Source organism: Apis laboriosa, unplaced genomic scaffold, assembly GCF_014066325.1.
Source record: "Apis laboriosa isolate Shangri-la unplaced genomic scaffold, ASM1406632v1 scaffold13_cov153, whole genome shotgun sequence".
In the NCBI taxonomy this organism is placed as follows: domain Eukaryota; kingdom Metazoa; phylum Arthropoda; class Insecta; order Hymenoptera; family Apidae; genus Apis; species Apis laboriosa.
Genome location: NW_025221370.1, coordinates 2309668 through 2332831, shown reverse-complemented (window position 1 = coordinate 2332831; position 23164 = coordinate 2309668). Strand labels below are relative to the sequence as shown.

At 37.4% G+C, this 23164-nt stretch overlaps 2 protein-coding genes across 2 annotated transcripts in view; one reads left to right on the top strand and one right to left on the bottom strand.

Annotated features, from left to right (window-relative positions):
* Positions 1–167: 167 nt before the first annotated feature.
* LOC122721022 (collagen alpha-2(IV) chain-like) lies at positions 168–17838 on the bottom strand. The gene is made up of 6 exons (XM_043948202.1): positions 17745–17838; positions 5490–5610; positions 5047–5412; positions 4878–4961; positions 2371–4752; positions 168–2276 (listed from the first exon to the last, which is right to left on the bottom strand). The coding sequence occupies exons 1-6, from the start codon at positions 17778–17780 to the stop codon at positions 862–864; spliced, it is 4404 nt and encodes a 1467-aa protein (XP_043804137.1). The 5' UTR covers positions 17781–17838; the 3' UTR covers positions 168–861.
* LOC122720942 overlaps positions 10702–23164 on the top strand; it is a 62484-nt gene continuing 50021 nt past the window's right edge. Inside the window, exon 1 of the mRNA XM_043948075.1 lies at positions 10702–11045. The gene's annotated coding sequence lies outside the window, so the exon portion shown is untranslated. The remainder of the gene's footprint in view (positions 11046–23164) is intronic.

Genomic DNA, 23164 nt, shown 5'->3' with positions numbered 1-23164 from the left:
ATACTAAGCAATATAATAATTAAAAAATAAACTAAATATATATATTTTTTTGCATTATTATAGCTATTAAAAAAAAGATTTACGAAAATATTTAAATTCAACATGATACAAATTTTGCATAAATGTTCCCATGACAAAAAATATAGATACTAATACTTTTCCTTGCATTAACTTTAAGATTATTATCATTCTCGTAATCATTTTTGCTAACATGAAACATAAATCTTAATTCAGTATAGAATATTATTAATAATTTAGTGCTTACAAAAACCATAATAGAATTAATAGAATTAATAGAAAAACAGAAACGTCCAACGTTCAAGGTTTTACCAATTATCAAATAAGTTAATATCCAAATTAAAGCAGAGAAAAGTAAAAAACAGACACGCTCTAATCGGCACATTATTATCTTTGGATAATCACAATCGAGCGTTCTAAAAAAAAAAACTGTTACTATTGATGTACAATAAGTTTCAAATCCCTGAGTTCTAAATCCTAAGAAAATTGCATCCACAATTATATAGATATCAATAAGAGAGAAGGCAATGATATTCGATCAATTTCTTACAATCTAGAACTTAAAACTATCGTTAGAATTCTTTTAAGATTTATCGTAAATCGTTTATAACATTCACAACTTATTATCTTTTACCTGATTTTACAAGAACGCACAGATCATGATTACCTTCTGCGAGACGATGATTTCTCCTTTATTGGCTTTCGTGTCTCCTTTTGGCCATCCGTCAGCTGTCCAGCAGCTAATGGACGGGCACCGTTTGATCGTTTTACGAATCGTTTTTACGCGAACGCGTGGCTTCTTTCGAGTAACGATTTACAATCCGTGTGTTGCAATCGCACTCTTCATTTGACGTTCCGTAGCTTTGCCCTTCTCCTTTCGATTTGACCGCGTGCTGAAACATTTAAAAAGCCAAGTTTCGCTTGCCGCAACGCCTCGCGAAGATTCTCTATATTGCCAAGCTGATTTAGGCTGACAAGCTTCGTCTCGACTCTCCCGTTTTGAGAATCGCATGCGTCGCATGCATATGGGACAGGCATTGCGGAGGGGAACATGTCTTTCATGTTTTGGGTGCTGTCCGTCATATCGTCGCCTGGACAGTACGGTACGAACACCACGGGAATGAAGCCAAGCTGACCAATCAGGGGAATGGATGTCGTGCTCGTGATGGTTGCTGTATTGTTACTCGGCTCGACAAGATAGCAGGGACAGGTTTGCGGATCTGGCCCTATAGATTGCTGGTAGGGCTTGATGTTGATCGTGTTCGGTGGATGAACGCCGATCGCGGCGAGCTCGGGCTTTGATTCGATAGATTGCTCGGACAATTGGTTTACCTGTTTCGCGAACGCGATATGATTTCCATTTGGTGGTTGATGCTTTACATTGGCCTGTTGTTCGCGGTCTGTCTCTATTTGAATAACCGGTTCACTTATTTTAGTGACTTCTTGGGGATATTTACGATTTTCGCGGGAACCTTGGAATCTTCCTCGACTAGGGTATTTAATGCCAGTAGTGGTCCGAGAAGTTTGCGATACCACTTTTTGAACATCCTCGTATTTACTATGCTCTTCCTCTTCTTTGTATTTACGTGATTCTTTTCGTCGCGTGTACAACAAGGAATTAATTTCGTCCGCATTCTGATTCACTTGTCCTGACTGATAACCACGCGTCCTTGATTGATCTTTTCTGAATTGAGCATCCTTTAAACCGAAGGGGCTGCTTATTTTTGTTGGATACGCTAACACTGTGGACTCAACATTTTTTTCGTAATTTTCGTTAAGAGTGTGGTTATTGATATATTCCGAATTGTACTTAGATAATCGATCTACTTGCTTCTGACCAAAAAATGGATGATTATCGATAGTCGTTGGCGTTGTAGGTTCGTAGTATTTAATAGGATATTGAACTTTGATTGGCCCTTCATATCGAGGTCGTGTCGTTGGAGCAACACCAGGAACATAATCCGGATCACCAGGCCATGGTCCATCCGGACCAGGGGATCCTGTCGGCCATGGGCCATCAGGACCAGGCGGTCCATCACCACCTATTCCTCCTACTCCACCAACTGGACCTTCGGGACCACCTGGACCTTCGGGACCACCTGGACCTTCGGGACCACCTGGACCTTCGGGACCGGCTGGACCTTGAGGACCGTCGGAACCATTAGGCCATGGGCCGTTAGGACCATCAGGACCTATGTCACCAGATGAACCCTCAGGTGCGAGAGGATATCCTGGATATGGCGGATGTTCGGGCTGACCTAAAATTTAAATGTTATTTCTTTTTTAATATTGTTCAAACTTAATAGAATTGAATAAAATACTTAGATAAAAAGATATACAACTAAATTTTACCTGGCTTCGAAGTACCAGGATAGCCATGATGACCCGGTTTGCTTGGTTTACCAGGTTTACCAGGTTTATCAGGTTTACCTGGGGGAAAACCGGAAATTCCGGGATATCCAGGTTGTGATTGTGTCCCAGGTGTTCCGGGAATTCCAGGTACTCCAGGTGCCACAGGAATGCTGGGATATCCAGGATGAGATGGCGTAGGAGAACTAGGTTTACCAGGTTTACTAGGTGTACCAGGTTTACCAGGATATACAGGTTGTGCCGGAGTTCCAGGTATTCCAGGTATTCCCGGCGTCCCAGGTATTCCAGGATATCCTGGCTGTCCTGGTTTCGCGGGTGATCCAGGTTGACCAGGATATCCAGATTGTGGTGGAATTCCAGGATGTCCTGGTATTCCAGGTATTCCCGGCGTCCCAGGTATTCCAGGATATCCTGGTTGTCCTGGTTTTCCGAGTGATCCAGCTTGACCAGGATATCCAGATTGTGGTGGAGTTTCAGGATGTCCTGGTTGTCCTGGTTTTCCGGGTGTACCAAGTTGACCAGGATGTCCAGGTTGTGGCGGAGTTCCAGGTATTCCAGGTATTCCCGGTGTCCCAGGTATTCCAGGATATCCTGATTGTCCTGGTTTTCCGGGTAATCCAGGTTGATCAGGATATCCAGGTTGTGGTGGAGTTCCAGGTGTACCAGGTATTCCAGGTGTTCCTGGTATTCCCGGCATCCCAGGTATTCCAGGATATCCTGGTCGTCCTGGTTTTCCGGGTAATCCTGGTTGACCAGGATATCCAGGTTGTGGCGGAATTCCAGGTGTACTAGGTATTCCAGGGGTTCCTGGTGTTCCAGGTTGACCAGGATATCCAGGTTGTGGCGGAGTTCCAGGTGTTCCTGGTATTCCCGGCGTCCCAGGTATTCCAGGATATCCTGGTTGTCCTGGTTTTCCGGGTAATCCTGGTTGACCAGGATATCCAGGTTGTGGCGGAGTTCCAGGTGTACCAGGTATTCCAGGTGTTCCTGGTGTTCCAGGTTGACCAGGATATCCAGGTTGTGGCGGAGTTCCAGGTGTACCAGGTATTCCAGGTGTTCCTGGTATTCCCGGCGTCCCAGGTATTCCAGGATATCCTGGTTGTCCTGGTTTTCCGGGTAATCCTGGTTGACCAGGATATCCAGGTTGTGGCGGAGTTCCAGGTGTACCAGGTATTCCAGGTGTTCCTGGTGTTCCAGGTTGACCAGGATATCCAGGTTGTGGCGGAGTTCCAGGATGTCCTGATTGTCCTGGTTTTCCGTGTGATCCAGGTTGACCAGGATATCCATGTTGTGGCGGAGTTGCAGGTGTACCAGATGTTCCTGGTGTTCCAGGTTGACCAGGATATCCAGGTTGTGGCGGAGTTCCAGGTATTCCCGGCGTTCCAGGTGTTCCAGGATGTCCTGGTTGTCCTGGTTTTCCAGGTTGGCCAGGATATCCCGGCTGTCCTGGTTTTTCAGGTGATCCAGGTTGCCCTGGATATCCAGGTTGTGGCAGAGTTCCAGGTATTCCAGGTATTCCTGGTGTTCCTGGTGTTCCTGGTATTCCAGGTTGGCCAGGATATCCTGGCTGTCCTGGTTTTGCAGGATACCCTGGTTGACTAGGATATCCAGGTTGTGGCGGAGTTCCATGTGTTCCAGGTGTTCCTGGTGTTCCGGGTATTCCAGGTTGGCCAGGATATCCCGGCTGTCCCGGTTTTCCAGGAGATCCAGGTTGCCCAGGTGATCCAGGTTGACTAGGATATCCATGTTGTGGCGGAGTTCCATGTATTCCAGGTGTTCCTGGTGTTCCGGGTATTCCAGGTTGGCCAGGATATCCCGGCTGTCCTGGTTTTTCAGGTAATCCAGATTGCCCAGGATATCCAGGTTGTGGCGGAGTTCCTGGTATTCCAGGTGTTCCAGGTTGGCCAGGATATCCCGGCTGTCCCGGTTTTCCAGGTGGTCCAGGTTGTCCAGGATATCCAGGTTTTGGCGGAGTTCCAGGTATTCCAGGTGTTCCTGGTGTTCCGGGTGTTCCAGGTTGGCCGGGATATCCCGGCTGTCCTGGTTTTCCAGGTGATCCAGGTTGCCCAGGATATCCAGGTTGTGGCGGAGTTCCAGGTATTCCAGGTGTTCCAGATTGGCCAGGATATCCCGGCTGTCCTGGTTTTCCAGGTGATCCATGTTGGCCAGGATATCCTGGTTGTCCTGGTCTTCCCGGTGATTCAGGTTGTGGTGGGCTTCCAGGTTTTCCAGGATATCCAGGTTTTGGCGGTGATCCGGGTATTCCCGGTATTCCTGGATATCCTGGTTTTCCTGGTTGTCCCATCGTCACTGGCACTTCTGTTATTCCTGGTTTTTGAGATTGTTCAGGTTGTTGAGGATACCCTATAAATAAATTTTTTTTTCTTATTTTTCAATTTTTTATATTGTATTTAAATTTCTAAATATTCTTTTATGCGATATTTCTTTTTAGATGTCATGTAAATTTAAAGATTTAATGTTATTCGTACCAGGTTTAATAGGATATTCCGGCATTGGTGTTGGTTGGCTTGGTTGAATAGGTATTCCAGCATTGCTTGAACCACTCGTTTCTTCTTGTGATTATGAATTATGTTAATTATATTTTGCATAGCATAATATTGTAATAATTATTCTTTATTTATGTCATATAAGTGTTACCTTCTGGGATTGGTTTAGTGTTTGGTCCAGCATTTGTTCCATCGAATTGTCTGCATATTTCTGGGAAATATAGATTTCTCCACTCCGTAATTACACCTTTATGATCATGGTGATCATCGTTGTGGTCATGATAATGTTGTTCTGTATCATCTTCGTGATGATGTTCATGTTCATGAAGAAACAGTTCGACTGAATTTCCTGGTTGAACGACTCTATATCCCCAGCCATCACTAATGTAAAATGTTGTTTTTAGTTTTCCATATGGATCTATATATCCATAGCATCCATATGTAATGTCATCCGGTCCACGCACTTCGTGATGAAATTGTCCATTTGGACTTACTTGGTAACCATAATTGTATGCATCTAAGATAAAAATTAATATATTAATATATTGTGAGAAATATTTCTATTATAATTCTAATAACAAATTATATACTTACTAGAATAGAAATCTTGATTTAAATATTGACTTTTCTGATCATCTTTGATATTGAGTATTACATCTCTACTTTGCCTACTTCCTTCCTGCTGTGTGCATTGCAACAAAGACGTGGCAATTACCTGTTATAAATAAATGTGTAATTAATTTGATACTTTTGCCGTTTTCGTATTCATATTCTGTTTCTCAATTTAATTCGATTTCGTTTTAATTTTCATTATAAATATTGAAAAGTTTTTGAACAAAGCATTTCGTTTGATATTTGTATAATTACTTTGTCAACATCAAACATTGGTTAAAAAGAAAATCTGTCAATGCATATTCTAATTCGTTCTTTGACAACTTGACTTTTGCCAGACTAATCTTGTTCACCTTTTAAAAGCTTAGCAAAAGTTCAGTAAGAACATGACACGTCATTTTAAATGTCAAGTCAGCCATTTACTTCATAAATAATACATTTGCCGGAATATATTCACGCATCTACAATCTTTTCTAAAAATTACTGCTCTTATATTTTTCAATTTTTTTATTTTTTTCAAAGAATATGAAATTCGAATTTTAATTTTAATTCTAACTTTTCTCGATAGAAAATTAATTTTGCATAAATAAATTCGAGAATACAAAATCAACACTTCAATTGTAGTTCAATTGTTCTTCAATTTATTCTTATTCTTGAAAAGTTTCAATATATTCATTCCCATATATTTTTTATTAGGTATAATGATATTTGCCCGAAAGATGAAACTTCTTTTTAAAAATATTTAAAATATTCACTGTTATCCTTTAAAACAAAATTATACTGTCATTAATTTTTTTCGTTTTCACTTCTAATCCTATCTTCGTGCCGCGCCACGATTAGCAACAGCTTTTAATTTTCTCATGCCTGAAGTCCAATAAAAGTCAACTTCTAGAGTTACTTTTCGCTAATTAGAGAATAAGAGAATAATAAAAAGCCATTTTCGTTCGCATTGCCGTTTAGAATAATTAAAAGTAAAGGTCGCGCGAACAACTCTCGTTGGAACATCATCAAGTTTCGTAATCGATAAACCTCTTAGGAAGATCGATATAATCGTTATTACGATTCAGCTCCTTTTAATTCCTCTGAAATTTCACTGAAAATTAATTTCAGTCAATCAAAGCCGTAAAAGATTCACATTTACACGAATGCATCGTCGAGGAATAAAAAGAAAAAAAAAAAAAAAAAATCAGTCAGATTTATTGCTTTGGCTTCAGATATCCGTAGTGAGTATCATTGGAGGCTATTTTGGCCGTGCTTCTTTTTTTGTCCCGATTCTTTTTACGACGTCTTGGAAATTGGTGTATAACTGCTGCACGACGATATGATAAAAAAGAAGAGAAATAATAATATAACGAGATTGCGCAATTTTTATTGCTTCTCGCTCGTCATCGCGTTACATGAACTTTCTTCCACTTTACGATGAGGTCGCTTCCTCGCCAACAAATTGCAATGGCGGTGAAGTGAAGTAACAATATGACATAATTAACAATACAAATTTTACCCGATGGTTCATTCAAATGTTTTTTCCACGCTTTATTAAATTTTCTCCACTCGGTTGCGGTTGCGAGAAATATTTATGTTGCATTTGATGAAGATTATGAGGTACTGGAAGGTATTTCTAACAGTGTAATAAAAGAGAGCTTCTAAAGCTTAAACGAAAGCGCAATATCAGTTGAACATAGTTTAATGCTGAATTGTAATGTACATTCCCTCTTGAAAAATTCATACTAACAGCGAACGTTCTTGCAGCGGTAAACCGTATCATCCGAGGATTTAAAGATGCGTTAAATGGATTGTTTGAATGTTTTATTACGCGATTCCTGTTCTATTTATCAACGCCCACAATCATGCGTAAGTCAAAGCGAAATCTCGACGAAGCATTCGCGTAATATCTCCTCGAATTCGATTGAACAAATTCTAGATTTCTTTTATTATTTGCTCATGTGTTATTGCGAATCGATGATGGATAAGAATGAATCAATTATCAATATTGATTTTATCTTCAATTGCTTGCGTGTTAAGAATTAGAAATAATAAAAATATAGTAACAATTAAATGTAAATAATACGTTAAGAGGATATTTAATGATTTGTATACCAAAAAGTGTCTAGTTAATAGAGATATACGTTAACACGTCTTCTTTTATTTGTGACGTTAAAACATAAGATTATCAATTTGTAATCGATGATTGATGATTTGTTCTGTTACCAGATTCTACTCACGTGAGAAAATTGAAATGCTGTTTTACGCTTCACGAATCTTGTTCAGAGCGAATCCTATTCAATCAGATTAATGATACCTCTGTACCGCTTCTGATCTATGATTTCTCTTATTCCAGTTGTAATGTGATGATTTATGCTTGGCAAAACGTATGACAATAAGACCTCTGTGTAACGAAATACAAATTGGCATAGGACGTCTCCTAGGAATTATCTGCTTGATAAAAAGATGACAAGATCGACGCAAAGAAAAAGAAAAAAAAAAAAAACTTGCATAAAAGTTTATTTTGCATAAAATATCCATTCGTAGACACTGTGTTACGATGATTTTGGAACGTGTTTGGATCGATCGAATGGAAGATTGATGGTAAGTATGTTGAATTTTTTGCAATTTATTTTTTCGTAGAAATTCAATCTCATTGATGTGTACATTATGCTATTTAAAGAGATCCTAACATCATCGATCACCAGAAACGGACAATCACTTTAAAAATATTTCCCTAGATAGAATAAAGTTGAAGTGATTCTACGTATAAAAATAAATCGATAAAAAAGCATTTTTATTATATTTTTAAGAATATCGAATTTAGAAATCTATTCAAAATTTTAACTGGATACTGCATCGTTAACAAAATATTGTTCCACGTGTGATAAAAACTAAGTGATAAAAGAACAACATTTTTTTCGTTCTTAAAATTTCATAGTTTCCAAGAAAATTAAATCTGAAAATTTATATATAATACACACTGATCTCTGATCATTCAATTTTTATATTATTATATAAAAACGAGAGCTCGAGGGAAAATACCGTGACACATATCACTTTCCTTCCTCTCGAACCTCCTTTGCTCAGCTATTCGAGTCTCACTCGAACGATGGCCGAAAGTAAATCGTATCTTTTCGCTCGACACGTTCGAGAAATCAATCGTGGAACCACAACCACGCGTAGTTTCACCCATGAATAATAATCGAACAAAGCCGATGCTTAAAAATCGTGTGGACGCGCAGTCGTGAACGGGCCGAGGTCGGGCTAAATCATCGTCAAAAGTGGCACGGTATCCTGCTAGGACGTCCTTTCCCGCCTGATCGATGATGTCAGAGCCGAGCGTCGTCGTCGTCGTTCCACCCACGAAAAGGGAAAGTGAGAGATCCCGAGGAGCTCCTCTTCTTCCCAATGATGGGTCTGCATCGAGGCATCGCCTCTATGCACCGAGAAAGGTTAATATATGCTAACATTCGACCTGCCCCGCGCTTCCAATCAACACTCGCCTCGAGGATGGATAATTTCAATGGTATTTCAATGGTATATGCTGGCGTGTTGCGATATTTTTAGGGGACAATGGTAAATCAACGATCGGGATCGAGCCGTCCAAAGAAGATGATTGGAAGATGGATCCGTCTAAGTGTCAAGTCGTTAGCATCGTCACTTTGACGAGTGAACCTGTATGAAGCGATGAGCGAAGATTTCGTTGGGTCGAGAAAGAGTCCAGAAAGCGAAGAAAGTTGATGGATCACCGTAAGGTTGATGGAGAGCGGCTGTTGGTCGTTGATTGAATACGATTCTCATTTTTATTATCCGATTTCAAATCGTTTCTCATTTTTCTTTTTCTTTTTTTTTTTTTTTTTTTGTATATATAATCGAATTAATGTTAGCTTTTATTAGAAGAGAGATTTAATTGATTGAGGAATTAAAAAAGAAATTAATAATAACGAAGAATATGGGAAATAGATTTTTCTTATTCGGTATTGGAAATCAATTATCCGAGAAGGTGAATGAAGTTTTGATTTATTACCTATGTTCGAAAGATTCGCATCCCGCAAAAGGATGTTTTCGATTACGTTTTAAAGTAACCATCACAAAATTAACATTCATTTATCAATATTTTTTTTCTCCATCTTAGTAAAGATTATAAACGTTGCTAAACGTTTCATTGCCTGTAATTAATTTCTTAATTAAACGTTAACTATAATATCTGCTACTATAATATCTAAATTACTCGTAAATTGATAGATTTGATCTTTTAAGAGGAATTCTTATTAAAATCTAATTACGATTTTCAATATCGTATCACGTATCGGAGATTACATTGGAATCGGAATGGCATGCTTATCGAATACGGATTATCGAATTATGGAAAGATGTTTATCGAATAGGGCATCTGAAATTACAGTGTGCGTTTCGTGTACAAGTCTTCGAGAGATTAATCGTGAAAAAATTCGCGATTGCAAAGCGAAGGAACGTGTGTGTACACGTGACAAGTATTATCTTAGATGATTGATCCCCGAGAAAAGCATTTTGCATGTCGACAGAAGGGAATCTATGATTGATTAAAAATAAAAATCACGTGTATTTTGATATTAATATTGTAAGAATTTTAGAACGAGGAAAGTATTAAGAATTCATTTTTTTCTTTTTTTTTTGCCGTGAAAAAGATCGTAAAATTGTAGAAATTACATTTCCACACCTATATATATCAATATAGATAAATTTATAGATAAATTTTTTACGATATTGATAATTGGGAATTAATATATATATAGTGATCGATACATTTTCTTTTCTTGTCTAAAATCTTCATTTTATAAGGTTTGTTTGGATATATTTTGTTCGAGATACACAACTTTAATTTATGTATCAGAATATTGAATGGTAACTCAAAAATTCTGTTCTTCTGCATACGTTTCAATCATTCGTTATCAAACATTCAGTAAGAAAAATTCTATGAACGTGTACGTAATATAAAAATTCTTTAAAATGTTATCAATAAATAGTTAAAATTTGAAAGAAATTCGAAAGAAAAATAGAGATATTTAAATTTGGAATATTCTTGAGGGATTTTTGCAATTTGATCCGAGACGATCGGAATCGAAAACGGAAGAAACGCGGTTAGTCGTAGTTCGTCGCTTGTTCTGATAACACAATCACGCTGCATCGTATAAAATCAAACATTCGCTAATAACCAAGGTTTTTTGTGCACAGTATCGCGATTAAAATTGCAGTCCGCTCGGTGGAATATAACACGAAAGCAACATTTGATATCCTCACCTCGCTGTTTCTAGTCGACGACTCGAGCATCGAAAAAATTTGAAAATGAAATATGTTAGCGTTAAATAACGAATTTTTGATTGAATTAATCGTGCGTCGCGAATAATTCTTCGCGAATCGTTTAACGCAATTTTTCACGTTTTAAATAAGTGATTCGTTACTTTTTAATAATTCGTCTCTTTAAATCGTGCTTACGAGCCTCCGGCTTCTGATGACTCCTTGAAAATGGGAACGCAGATTCTTGGACCAGAACAGCGATACTAGTGGTTCAAGGTAAGAAATTGTGCCCATTCATTACTTCCATACGCGTATCTTCTTACTTACGAGCGACACTAATAGTTTTCTTATTCACTTATTACGCATGAATATTCGAATCGCGTTCCAACTATCAATTTAAAAAATAAATAAATAAATAAATAAATTTAAATTAAAATTTTCCAAGTTTGTTCCATTATTGTGAAATCGATCTAAGAAGAAACGCACGTACATATTTGAAGCCGAAGATAAAATTATAAAATTATAAGAAATAAAATTTTATATCTCTCACTCGTGTTATATCGAAAGATATGTTTTTAAAAAGAATTTCTTCGAATTAAAACGACGAAATAATTCTCGATTTAATTAACGAGTCGATAACGTCCTTCTCCCGATCGGTTGCTACCGATTTTTAAAACTTTCTCCATCATCGTATATCGCACGATCTCCGTCGAAGTGAAGTAACACAATATATCGAATATTGTCCGCGACTTTTCCCCGGAAAGTGATCCGAAACATTGCAAAACGCGAGGAGGAGGGGGAATCGTGTGTAACACGGTTATGGAAAAAAAAAAAAAAAAAAAAGAAAAAAAAAAGATTACAAGCGTGTGCAGGATCTTCGAAATCGTTATTGCCAACAGATATCGTTAATTAAAGCGTGTGAACGTATAATGGTTACAATTTCTTCTCTCTGAGAAAGAAGAAACGGCCGCCTGTAAAGATTGCGACTATTTATTGCGCAATCGCTTTGTACCACGAAACGCGCTACTCTATTCTATGCTTGTTCCGTTCTCCGTTTTCATTTACTCGGTTATTTGCATACAGATGTTGCGCTTTTACAGGTATTAGATAGTTATTACAGAATTAGAAACGTCAAGGAATGTGAAAGAAAAAAAAAGAAAAAAGAAAGAAATTAATAAATTAATAAATATCTTCGTAAAATATTCTTAATAAATATTCTCCAATTCTTTTATCTTAGTTTTTCGAATTTTAACGCTCGACAATATTATTTATTTTTCCAAGTAGATTTTTTAACACGTTGCAAAACCAATCGTGTAATTAAATTTCTTTTAACGAGCTTCATAAATAGTAATTAGATTTCGCTAGTAGGATAATTAAGAGTTACAATAGAACCGGTTATTTTCTTAATTCGATTCCTGTAAAGAGGCTGTAACTCCCGTTCGCACGTATAAATGGGAAGATAATTAGAAATCTCTCGATCCTGAGACGATTCCAAACCAAATTTTCACGCCTTCGAAATTCCACGCTTTCCTTAAAACTCTTTTGAAAAAAATATTTTTGGCAGGAAGCGTGATTTTTACTTTCGTTCAAAAATTGATCGCAAACCTATATCACTCGAAATCGAAAATTACACACGATCCGTTACCCATTCTAATAAATCAATCTTCTCGAAATGGAATCACCAACGATACGTAAGATTCGTAAAAATGGCATGTTCCAGCGCGGATATTGCGTATCGTAACCCTTGAACGTAGCAACCCCCCCCTCGAACGCCAGAGACGAGAATTGGCCCGAGGCTTGCTCCTGCATCTCGAAACACGAATATATCGGCGCATCATCATCGTATTTCAGTGAAAGTTGCGACGAGTTGCGTAATGGAACGTCGATATCGCTCGAGGCCAGGCCTCCGGCCCAACGATCGTTTATCTTCAGGTTTGCCCGTGTTTCGATTCGAGCAGATACACAACCGAGTTTAGGATGATTCAGATCGGTTTTCTATTCGGTGAAAGTTCGCGCGAAATTCATGGACGAACGAGCGTTGGACGATTGATTGGAATTGTTCGGCTGGTTAAATGGGGAGATAATCGCAATGGGGAGAAGATCTCGCTTGGAAGAGAAATAAATTAACAAGCTAGGCTGGTTGACAACGTTTTCAAACGTTGAAAATTTCTCTTAAGCTATTTCGACTCGGGCGTGCAATTTGCATTCGAGTTATTAGATGATGTTTCGTTTTATCCGGTGTCCTTGAAACTCGTCCGCTTGTTCCTTCAAAAAATCAAGATAAGAATCGAGAGAAAGGGATGGTCTCTCGACACTTAATCGTGCGCGACACTTAATCCCTCCTCTTTTTCTTTTTTTCTTTCTTTCTTCCCCCTTCGTACATCAACGTAATCGTACTAATTGTTGGCCGAAACAATGGCCGGTTGCGGGAGAGAAGCAATTTAATATCAGAAGGTCGGCGGGGATATTACCGAAACCAGATGGAGGCGGTTTGCATTATTGGGAGGATTACGAAAAGAAAGTTGGCTCGATAGGATCTACACGGATTCATTGTCAGTTGTGGAGGTCGTGGCGAGAAGTGTGCGAGGGTTCAACAACGATGGCCGCTTGTTGCGGCTTTGTGGTTTCCTCTAATTCGAGGGGAGACGAGAATAAATTAATTTTATTTAGCGCGAACAAGGGAGTTCGAAAAATTTGAAGATAAACAAAGATGATCGAATTTTCGAACGATTAAGAAAATTGTTTGCAATATTTTTTTTATTCTCTTATAAATCTGACTAACTAAAAACTGTTTTTCGTGTTACGAATTTCGAGTGTACAACTCTTTCACTTTCACCGTTTGAATAACGATAGAATAATTTTAAAGGATTAACATATATTCGTAATCCTACCATCTTCGATTGCTGTGTAACACTTTTTCTTTCACAGAGGTTACGAGTTCTCTCCGTAAGTTTTTTTTCTTTTTTTTTTTTGTAGTTTTATCGATATTAAAAAAGACAGATTGACAGGTATAATTCTTTAAGAACGTATAGCGCGTGCTCCTCGAATAGAATATTCTTAACCTTATTTAACATTGCCGCTTATTTTACTCGATCGAATCCCGTTTGGAATTGTTTAATGTCTCGTGTTCCAACATAATTACACGTTATTGATCACACCGATCCATAAATTCTTTAGACATTTAGTAGAGTTTCGTATCGGTTGGAAAGAAAATTATTACGATTTCCCGGATATAATAGCGCAATTGAGATGTAATCAAATGTGCTATTGAATCGCGTTTTATATTCGAAGCTATATATATATATATATATATATATATATATATATATATATATATATCGTTCATATCGATCATTTGATACGATCAATTTCATCCGCGCGATTAAATCCTTAACTCGATCATCGTCTCGCGAGAAAGAAAAAAAAGAAAAGAAAAGAAACTCGAAAGCAATATAAATCTCTTTATATGGAAGGTGTTGTATGGATATTGCATGATATTTTCCACGATGGAGTTAAAAGGGTAATCACGATTGCGAGCGTATCGATCATCGGTCACTCTATAAATCATCAGAGCATAATTACCGCCTCGTGATATTAGCTTGGAGAAAAAGAAAAACGTTCCTCCTACCGAGGCGAGAGGGTAGCCTTTTGAAATCCACGTGGTCGGTGCTCGTGACGAGCGTCGTTCCATTAAGGATCTGTCTTTATGACCAAGTTGATTCGTCGTCGTCGACAACGAATCAGGTGCGTTTGCAAATTACAAATTAGCTTTTACCAGAGTGTTAGCAACTTCATTGTATTTATATCGTCTGTGGCAATAATCTCGATAAAAATGTCAATTTTACCTTCACCTGTGTTAAAGGATTGGTGATCAGATGCGAGAGAAAATTGCGAATTATTTACTTTTTTTGTGCGTTTTTCTTTATAAGATTTTTTTTTTTTTTTAATGTTCACTTCACTTCCAATCCATTCGATTAAATCTTACGATTATTCGCGAATTTTTAAAATTTCGTTACGACGAATCATTTTCTTGGGATATTTCGATTTTTTTTTTTTTTTTTTTGATGGAAGAGATGAAAGCAAAGGGTAGTGGTGAGTAGAAGGAGGAGGGAAAAATTGGCGATTGAAATTGGCGGGCCTAGCGAAATTGCAAATTGCCGCACGTACTATCGCAGAAGCGCAGCATACGAGCAGCTGCGGACCGGAACAAATTAGCTGAGCTTTTGTATTTAACTAGCCGTATCAAAGCGTTAAACGCTGTATCTAGCCGGATTTGTAAACAGTACAAACGGATTGCATCTGAAGATAATTTCTGAAGATCGAAGATAGGGATGGAGCGGCCTATAGTTCAACCGGTAGTCGTCAATCATTGCCAGACTTTCGATAGAACGAAATCCTATTCGTGGAATGGAAGTTCTCCCCGACAGATGAGCAAGATCTTCTGTTAACCATTGACCGGCTATTATTTCACAAGCCTTTTTTTTTTTTCCTCCCCTCTAACTCTCTCCTTACACTCTTATCGATCCTGTATCGTGTATTCGCGCATCTTAATATCGATATTAATTATTCTCGATCGATGTCGAACAATCGTTAAGAAGATAGATATTTTCTATTGTTGAATTTCTATTGTTTATTAATCCTTGTAATATTGCAATTTATATTTTAATTCCAGGCGGATGGGTATATGGATCAGTATGATAACGAAGAATTTTCTTTTTTAATAATATTATAAAATATTATAAATATATATATATAATTAGATTGGATAAAACAAATTGAAATAAAAAGCTCTGTTTCATAGTTGAAATATTATAACGTGTATTTTATATTGTATGTGTTTTATATCTTATGTATATTTATGAATTTTTCACATGTGCATAAATTTCCACAATTTAATAATAACGTTTATCGCATTGAAAAACGTAAAATTCTTCGTTTCCAATCAGATCCCAGAATTCGATGCTTCAAGAATTTTTTTCTTCTTAATTTCAGACAATACCGATTAATTTAATATTATTTATCGCAACGATTCGATATTTATAACACATTCAAACAAAAAAACAACGTAACAGATACTTTTGCATCGAAATGACGCTGCAGATCCATCGCGCGAGGATTAATTAATTATCGTTTCGCATCGATTATTTTCCCTTGCTTGCGCACAACTATTCGCGTAAAAAAAAAAAAAAAAAAAAAAAAAATTCGAGGAAAAATCGAGAATAGACGTTAACGTAGCTACGAAAAAGAAAAAAAGAACAGCCTAATTTATGCGCGAACAACGACGCATAAATTAAAGCCGATAATCGAGAGACGCCGCGATGACTTGACGTGCGGTCGAATGCATCGAGTCACGATGGTCGAACAGCCACTGATCTCGCTACTCGCGAGCACAATAGCGTTGCCGCGTTGTGGCATTGGGAGAGTTATGAATGAAATGTAGTGCAACGACATTGGCGAGCGAGTGGCAAGATCAATGAAACTCGGCGCCACGCATCGATCACAGCCGAGACGCGGCGTTCTATCGCATATTATTACACTCGGTCGTATGCACGATCGTGATTCGTTTGGATTCGCGTATACGTACGGCGCATTCGAAATATAACCGAAAGCAAGGTGTAATGACCCTGAAAGAACCGCCTTTCCACTCGACACTTGTGGGTGGCACCAGAACGTAGCTGGTTTATAAACTGGTTATTTTTGGATATTCTAATATCTCTAGGAATCGATATTGACTCGTAATAAGAATTATAATAGAAAGAAATTAATGGAAAGAAAGAGAAAAATTTTCTGAGGATGCGGTAATATCGGTTGTGTGATTTTCTATTTGCAGTCGATTCGACGTATTGCCTTTATTTCGCAATTCGTTGGTACTTCGTCGCGACGTGGCATGAATCTCGCTTTCATCCAAGACAACTGACGCAGGTGTTAAACGCCTATCATCGCTATATTTACGTGATGGCTACTAGTGCGGGGGATTATCGAGCCAAAAATGGCTTGCTCGAGTCTCGATCAAGATCGATGATCAATTTCTTTTTTTAAACGAAAAAAAATGTGAAAATTTTTAATTATCGAAATTGTTGATTTCGTTCGTGATCGATGAAAAGAAAATTGTAAAGCGATTGAAAAGTTTGTTTCACGTATTTTTAAATTATTGTATTGTAATTATAATATATGATCGAAAATGAATCAGAATCGAAGATTTTCGTTCCAAACGAAAGGATATCAATGCACAATTTTCAATTAATACGTAAAGTTTCCGAATTATTTTGTACAACGTTAAAAGTGAAGAGACACGTTTTCCATCGAAATATGATCATAGAATCACGTTATGTATCGACGTTATAAAAATCATATGCGGCATACCGGTGTGAATACAGTTGAAACTTTAATTAAAAGTTTATTAATTATTAATTAACGAAATTTTTCGAATATAATTCGCACAAATAATTTGTGACCACCGCAAAACGGAACGAAACGGTAACGAAATTCTATTCAATTTTTAATCATGTTTCGCAATTGATCAAAACTTTACAAAATTAATCAGTTTTATCCGATTCGAAACGGAAATTCAATATATCGCCTATCGATAAAATTAAAATATTTTTACATCCAGCTCACGGTCAACTTCAATCTCTGTTGTCAATTTAAATCAAATTTTGTTCAAATCGATATAATTTATCCGAATAAAACCACTGATAGATAAAAAAAAAAAAAAAAACTGAGCAATCCACTTCAATTTCTATTTAACAATTTCTATATAACACACTTGTTCCTCCTATCACACCGATCCTCTCATCCTTCTAACTCGAAAAAAAAATTCACTGACTCGAAAAATCCAAAATCCAAGAAAAAGTTAAAAAAGAAAAGAAAAGAAAAAAGAAGAAAAATAAAAAAACGAAAAGAAAAAAAAACAAAATAAAAGAAAAAAAAATGTCGGTCGCACTCGTGGTCCTTCGTGGTATATAGGGCACGTACCAGGGTGAAGAAAGCGGCGCGCACACGGCCAAACATCCTGCCACCGTTCGCTTCCGTTCAGCAAGCCATCGTCCCAAAGATCTCGATCCCGTGCAAGATGATGATCTCTTCGGATTCGTACACGCAGTGTGCCGTTCGAACTGAAAGACTGAAGACGTAGCCGGCAGAAGAAGGCTTATATACAGGGTGGGGGTCGGCAAGAGCAACCGACCAACTTGGTGCCCATCCTTCTTGGTGTCTTCTCTTTTCCCCATTCTTCTCCGTTTCGACTCCTTCAGGGATAATTCTTGCGTGCCCCCCACCCCACCTCCCATCCCCATTATCGTACCGTGGTGTCGTGATCCTTGTTCGTCTTGGACCTTCGTCTTGGACCCTTCCGCTCGGCCGAGGAACGAGTCGTGGTACGTGGTACGTGGATCGTTCCACTCTTCGTTATGGTTATGCGGTATGACGATGAGTTTGGTAAAGCTTCTCCTCTCTTTTTTCTCCTCTTTCCTTTTCTTTTCCTTTTCTTATTTTTTTTTTCTTCTTCTTCTTCTTTTTCAAGGGAGAGCTCCCTTGTTGGGCTTCTTATTTGGTTACTCGGTGAGTCAAAAAAAAAAAAAAAAAAAAAAAAAAAAAAAGAAAAGAGAAGAAAGAGGAGACGGGTGGTTGTTAACCGGAACGAGGAGGAGGTGTGCTATGGATGAATGATCGATGGGTATCGGGGGAACGTAAATTCATCGATATGTTTTATTTTTATTTCGATGGTTTTCATTATTTTTGCTGCGGAGGATGGGACGTGGTGGGTGGGTAACAAGAGGTTTCATTCGCGATTCACCTTGGGGGAACGGGTTACCCTCTTTTCGAGGAACGATCCATTCTCTCGATATTTTATTTTTTTTTCTTCTATCGTTTCTTTTTTTTTTTTTTTTTTCGCTTCTCAAGTATAAAATTATACCAATCATCACCAGCTTAAATCGCTGCGAAAGATATAATTTATCGTCGCTATATTTATTAAATATATATATATCGTTGAAAATAACGAGACGAAAAAATTCATCGTATCCGGAACGATTCGAAATTCTTTTCGGGATCATCGCGTAAGATTCGTGATTCGATCCGTGACGCGTGGCCTTTCCAGCCATTCGCAAGGACTGTGCAGGTATTTCGCAGGTGGGACGAGGCGCGACGGTGAATCATCTCGTTAAGGATTCTCGAGAAATTCATTTCTCGTGTCCGATTCATCGTTCGTTTCATTTCGTAGGTAAACGCGATTGGGGAAGGCCGTGGAGGATTCACGACCAATAAACGGGAACGGGATCCTTTCTCACCGCGATCCACGACACTTTATACAGTCGTTGTTTTGCGCCTTTTATTTTCGCGCGCAGCTGCAATTTCTGCATTGCAATCGTCTCGCTTCACGCTCGAGGTTAATTCGAGGTTAAATGGGACAAAAACTAATCCAAATGCTGTGGATTTATTATAGAACAAACGATCAATCAGATTGAGACGTGTAAGTATCGTGTCTCTATCCCGAGAGATCCTGTTGAATTTCTATAAAAGGATTCGTAGCTTTGTAACAATTCAATCGTTTCAACAGATCTTTTTTTTTTTTTCCGTTCCGCGTTCGGATAAAAAAATGAACGTGAAGGCAAAAGTGGCGCCAAATGCCATGTTGGGTCTCTTTCGAGGCCTTGGACGAAATTAACGGTGATTTCTTGGAGATCAAGATTAGTCGTGTTTAAACAGAAACGTTCGGATTGGAAGTGGAAGTAGGAAGTCGTTTAAAGGTCTGTTGATTCCAGATTCAATAATGCTCTTTTAACTTCTCTTCTTTCAAAATTTTGTTGAATGCGTTGAATATCGTGGAAATATTAACTCGAAGAGAATTATCGTATTTGCGTTGAAATACAAATGCATTTATACAAATGTATCGAAATCTATTGCGGTTCATCAGTGAAAACGCGCTCTACTAGTGAATACGAATTTTCCATCGTTGTTATTATTACACGTAACGTATATTATCATCGCTATACTCCAACGGTAATAAAATAAATCTTCCGTTCTTTCGAACAATAACATTCTAATATAGAAAATATATCCTCGTGAAAATTTTTTTTATTAAATGTTAAGCTTCTTAAAATTCTAACGCAGCGACTTTTAGTAATATTTTAACGGAATAAGTGTTTCGTTCTGTCGAGCAACGAAATTATTGTTAAAAAAATATCCTAGAAAAGAAAGAATCTCTCATTGAAAATTTTAAAAAGCTTCTTTAAAAAACGTAGTGATTCGTTGCATTGCATAGGATCCGTCGATATATCAACGGTATTACCCGTAACGATGGGGAAAGCTCGACGCTGGTATTTCTTACGTAGCGTAGTATGAACTTCAATTAGCGAGTCAAGAGTCGCGAATATTACGCGCCGGTTGCAAGTCGGTTTGATGTAACGAACGGAATAACGTTCGAAGGAGAAGAGCGGAGCGGAGTACGCGCCTTGCATAACTCGAATTTCAGGCGTAAACCTTGACTTTAAAACTGGCCGGTGCCTGTTGCACTTTCTTCGCACATCGGACACGCTTTCCTCCACGCGTTATCGATTATACGATGTTTCCATTTCACACGAATTTTTCGATTTTACGATCGATGAGATCGAAACGATCCTCGAAGTTACGTGCATCGTCGTACGTCACGTACGATCTTTTTGTAAAAAAAAAAAAAAAAAAAGAATTTGATGTTAAACGAGAAAGGGAAAAAAAAGAAAAAGGAAAAAAAAAGAAAAAATATGTCTTTTTAAATGCGATTCAAAGTAAATGTTACATCGATATTTAAACAAAAAGGATTTGTTGCTCGAATGTGAAGAGAAACAATATCCATTCATCATAGTTTCATATTATATAGAAGAGGATATATTGGAAGAAGAAGGCAATAAAGGAGTTTCTAAACGACGTTTTAGGGCTTGCAATTTTCTCTGTCTCGAAATATATCCACCACCAATTCTTTCTTTTCTTCCATTTGTATTTTCAATTTCGAAAAATTACATTCCCGTCATTTGCTGTTTCGCAAAAATTTATGCCGCGAATTTGCGTTAAAGTTCGATCAAACTTGGAAAAGAAGAGGCAAGCGGTATTTTCTAAATTTAGCATTAAAAATTTCCATCATAACAATTTTCAATGTATTTAAAGTACACTTTTCTTTTTTTTGCCTCTCCCCTTTTAAACTTTTAAACTTTATCTTTTACCAATCGTTATTAGAATTCCTCTTCCTCTCCATTTATTCGACGACCGTGAAATTAGATAATTGGTTATTCCGGACAGAGAATTTCTCCGAGAGTGGCATTTTTTTTTTCTGTCTTTCTTTCTTTCTTTCTTTCTTTCTTTCTTTTTTTTTTTTTTTTTGAAAGTTTTCGAATAAAATCTACATCGATTCGTGCAACTTTTCGAAACTAAAAGAATTTATGAATATGATTAAAAAGAAGTATCGAATATATCATAACGTAACATAATTATCCAATAAAAATTTAAAAATGGCGAAAAAATTCACTTATCGATCACGCAAAGACGCTAAATATCTACTTGAAATGCTAATCGCGATGCTAACACCATTACACGGATAGCTTCGCAACAAATTCACCATTAATCCGGCAACACCATATTTTCACTTTCGTACTTTTCCCTCTTCCTATTCTCACTTTTCGACTCAACTTTCATTTTTTTTTTCCTTTTTTTTTATCGTTAAATTAAATAAATCTTCGTCTCTTAAAAAACATAACTCCATAACTTCTGTTGTATCGATATACTATTATATAATTAACTTCTCGCCAATTTACCAATTTATTCTCCTTATCTCAAAAACTCTCTCTCTCTTTCTCTCTCTTTCTGATACAAATAATATATGTATATATACGCACTTACCACTTACTTTTCTCACTAGAACTACGAATCTAGAAACCATACAGACACGGTACACAGAATTTTCCCTATTATCCCATCACACCTACGTCACACCTTGTATTTGCATCCCCTCCCCATTGTTTATTTTGGAAACGTACAACCTATACAAATGTACAAACTACCCGACATTTAGCATAATAACGTTACCAACGGCATCGGGTCAGCAAAACCAGGTAGCCAAATTCACGTTGTCCCACATTTCGATATTCGCATTATCATTCGACCTTACTCGAGCTCGATTGTCACGATCCCGAGAAAGACAGCTGGATAGCGCGGCTTCGTCGAACGAAGCCTCGTCTCTCGAAAAGTTTCCATTACTTTTTTACTCCCTCTCCCTCCCCCTTCGATTCGATGATCACCGATTCTTTTCGCTGTGCCGTAAAATCGACGATTCTTTTTTTCTTTTTTCTTTCTTTCTTTCTTTCTTTCTTTCTTTTTTTTTTTTTTTAACGTATACTGACGCGTTACAGATTTCGTCCATCCTCGTTTCCCGACCGAGTGTACATCGCGTACACGGAGAAAATCCTTCTCCGACCGTTCTAATTTCCCTCTAGTGATTTCGACCCGGCAAAATTATCGGAAATCCTGGCCCGAATACGATTATCCGTTGGCGTGTCGCTTTGCACGCTGCTCCGCACTTGCCAGGTTTGAGTTAAGGGGGGTAATTCAAAGAAGGGGGAGGGGGAGTAATAGGGAAATGGAAGCTTTGTGCGAGATTGTACGCTCGTATGAGGGTATCGTGATCGTGCGATTAATAGAGGGGGGGGGGGGGAATATCGAGGAATTATTTACAATTGGTATACATATATATATATTTTTCATTTTGGAATTTTCTTGTCTTGTAATTAAAATAATTTAAATATATATGTATGATAGATAATAATATATTGTTAATTCGTTTCTCGAGTTTTTTTTCATGTTTCTTTCTAATTAATTAATTGCAGTTATTGAATATTGAATAATAACAATAATTATCGCGAGATTATTATTACAATAAGAAGACAAAGTATTGCACTTTATAATCTCTTTGAACTTTGAATAATCATTCGTTGAGTCGGATACGTCTGGAAATAAAGTCGAATAATTAACTCGAAATTTAATTATTCTATAACGTAATATAGTAACGGGCTGACAGTTTCAATTTGCGAGTAATGAGATACGCGATGTTTAAATCTACGACGACAAATCGATATCGCGATCATTGTACATAAATACGGCTGTATTCTAAATATACAAACTTTTTCGCACTTTTGTTTATTTATTGAAAAGCTAACGCATTTTGCATCGCATCCATTTTATCCTAGCAAACCATTTTATCACCGTTACGGTATCTATGTATATATTTCGTATATGTATATATTGTTTATTATTCCGTATTTGCGTTGTACTTCTTCCTAACAACGTGTGAAATGTTAAAAAAAAAGAAAAAAAAAGAAATCGTCATCGAAATGCTAAAAAATACAAAAGAAAATTATCCGCAACTCGAT